This window comes from Oryza sativa, chromosome 2, assembly GCF_034140825.1.
Source record: "Oryza sativa Japonica Group chromosome 2, ASM3414082v1".
In the NCBI taxonomy this organism is placed as follows: Eukaryota; Viridiplantae; Streptophyta; class Magnoliopsida; order Poales; family Poaceae; genus Oryza; species Oryza sativa.
Genome location: NC_089036.1, coordinates 12527834 through 12530901, shown reverse-complemented (window position 1 = coordinate 12530901; position 3068 = coordinate 12527834). Strand labels below are relative to the sequence as shown.

Genomic DNA, 3068 nt, shown 5'->3' with positions numbered 1-3068 from the left:
TCCATAATTTCGGTATCGTTCCTAAACATATCATCCAGGCAATCCCACGTCATTCCTATAATTTATAAAGTTATCACAACTTCCCTATCTCCAAAAAAAATCCAATCGAGACAAGCAGTCTAAGATACACTTAGTTCCCACCTCATTCCTATAATTTATAAAGTTATACACTTAGTTCCCACCTCATTCCTATAATTTATAAAGTTATCACAACTTCCCTATCTCCAAAAAATATCCAATCGAGATAAGCAGTCTAAGATACAGTTAGTTAAAAACTCGTTGCTAGACATCTAGCAATTATCCCAAACTACACTGCTCCAATCAAAAGCAGAAAGCAGAACTAGATAGAGATAGCAGCATTTTTATGCAGTCACATTTCCATGTAAGGCCGTGTTTATTTCTATTTCAAAACGATAATCTTCAGATAACTAATTTAAACTCAAAATCATCCAGAATTTTACAATAACATCATTAGGAAGCGCAATAGTTCCTCAGCAACAGCAAACAGATCTAGAGGTAGAGAATCTTGTTACAGATCTGATCTAACGATCAAAGTAAAGAAGCTTGTTCCTCACCATAGGTAGCCCGGGATCTTGATGCGGAGGAAGAGCATGGCCATAGCGTACGCGATGACGATGGCGGCGACGCCGGAGCCACCGAAGGAGACGCGAAGGCTCCGGGGCCTGTTGCGGTCGACGGCGAGGTCGAGGAGGATGATCCCGATGCCGCCGATGACGAACATGATGCCGGAGGAGAGCCCCTCGATGATGTACTGGCCGTTGACGCGGCCGGGGAGGAAGACGACGGGGCGGACGGCGCCGGTGGCGGGGTCCTGGACGCTGCCGATGCCGGGGGGCTCGACGATGACGTCGTAGACGAGGCCGGAGACGACGGCGAAGTAGGTGAGGAGGATGAGGGCGAAGACGGTCATGGGGGAGGGGAGCGCCAGGTTGGAGGGCAGCCTCAGGCGGGTGCGCGGCGGCCGGAGGAAGGAGAAGGGGAGCACGCGGAGGACGTGGAAGAGGGGATCTATGGAGTCGAAGTCGGATCCGTGGGCCTGGGCGGCGGCCGCGCCGCCGGTGGCGCTGTCCGATCTGGGGGCCATGGCGTCGAGGAGGAGCAAGAGGAGAGAAGTCTCTGGGTTTTGGTGATGGGGGATTCTTGCGTTACCTCGCTTGTAGGGATGGCAATCGGGTGCGACGGGCACGGGTAGTGCCTACCCTTACCCATACCCGTGAGATTATCTATGCCTGTGGGTATACCAATTACTACATAAAGGGTAAGGATGGTTGCCCATGCCCATTGCCCGTGGACGCCTTATACCCACGGACGTGCCCGTTTACCCACCACAACAAAAGCAGTTGACAAAAAGTCTATAAGCTTCTAAAACATCTCGTGTCTCTTCTCTAGCGGCGATAGAGTAAGAAGAGAGAAATAATAAGAGAAATAAAAGGGAAACTGTAAAAAACAAAGAACACGGCTTATGTATTCTAGTGAATTTTACTCCAAGCCTACATGTAAATTAGATTTCGCGGGTAAACGGGCAAAGCGGGCATGGGTAGTGATGACCCATACCCATGCCCATTTACCCATCGGGCATAGCTTTTGACCCAATAAGATACCCATGGGTATAAAATAGAGAACAAACCCAACCCTAATAGGGTTTTTACCCACGGATAAACGGGCAAACGGGCACAATTGCCATCCCTACTCGCTTGTTCCATCTTCCCGAGAGAAATTGGACATTCTGCCACTGCCAAGAGTGGGTTTCGCCACAATGACATTTCCCGGAATGGCGTCGTTAAAATGTCATTTCCAACCGATGCCATACCGTTGCTTTGCTATATTCACCATTTCACAAGATTTTCACCATTTTTCCCACTTCAGCTGACCAAAATACCCCTCTCTCTCTCCTGCAGTTTTTCTTCTTCTCCTCCGGCGAACAAAAGAGGCGGCGCTGCTCGGGGATGGAGGAGGAGCGGCCGTGTCGCAGCGCCAGACTCGACGACGAGCCAGAGAAGCGCGGACGACGCGAGCCGGCGCAGGTAGTACGACCTGGCCCCCGCGCTCTCCCCGCACCGCCCCGTCTCCCCGCGCCTCCTCGGCACGCTCCTCTCCCGCCTCCCCGACGCGTGCCGCGGCGTCGCGCTGCTCGACCTCCTCGCGCCAGACCTCCCCACCTCCGCGCTCCTCATCCTGTACAACCTCCTGCTCTGCTCCACGTGCCGCGCCGGATGCTCCGCCTCGCCTCCGGCCTCCTCCTGGATATGCGGGACAGAGGGGTCGCCGCCAACGCGTTCTCGTACTCCACGCTCCTCGCGGCGCTCACCCGCGCGGGCCACCTCGACCACGCACTCACCTTTCTGCCACTCATGGAGGACGACGCCGTGGCTCCCGACCTCGTGCTCTTCTCCAACCTCATCCACCTCGCCCTCCGCGAGGGCGACGCGCCCAAGGCGCTCGCGCTCTTCTCCCGTCTTCGGGGCGCGGGGTGCCGCCGGGATCAAGCCCGACCTCAAGGCCTACAACGCCGCCATCGCCGCGTACTGCAAGTCCGACCTGCTCCGGGACACCAACCGGCTCCTCCTCCACGACATGCCCTCTGACGGCGTCGCGCCGGACGCGGAGTCATACTCCCCCATGCGCCGTGCTGGTGTCGCCCCGAGCGTGGTCACCTACAACACCATGCTCCGCGTGTACGGCGACGCCGGGCTGTTCGGGGAGGCGGTTCACCTGTTCGGCCTCATGCGCAGCGCCGCCTCCGATGGCAGCGACCGCGGTGGCAGCATCATCAAGCCGAACGTGGTGACGTACAACACCATGATCGCCATCTACGGCATGTCGCTGGGAGACGAGAAAGCCGGGAGCCTGGTGCAGGACATGCAAGCCAATGGCATTGGTGTCCAGAAGTTCAGATGAGAACCTCCAGTTTCTCTGACGACAAATTCAGGTGCCAGACATCAATAGACACCACACACCAGTAGTGTCACTGAAAATTCACCACACACCAGTAGAGAAGCGGGGACGACGCGAGCCGGCGCAGGTAGTACGCCTGCAGCGGGCGCCGC

At 56.0% G+C, this 3068-nt stretch overlaps 1 protein-coding gene across 1 annotated transcript; it reads right to left on the bottom strand.

The window, feature by feature from the left end:
• Positions 1 to 375: 375 nt before the first annotated feature.
• Positions 376 to 1149, bottom strand: LOC4329143 (uncharacterized). The gene has a single exon (XM_015767814.3). The coding sequence runs from the start codon at positions 1103 to 1105 to the stop codon at positions 572 to 574; it is 534 nt and encodes a 177-aa protein (XP_015623300.1). The 5' UTR covers positions 1106 to 1149; the 3' UTR covers positions 376 to 571.
• Positions 1150 to 3068: the final 1919 nt, after the last annotated feature.

Bases quoted from the DNA above. Each gene is read 5' to 3' on its own strand.
- LOC4329143 (XM_015767814.3), bottom strand. From the start codon at position 1,105: ATGGCCCCCAGATCGGACAGCGCCACCGGCGGCGCGGCCGCCGCCCAG.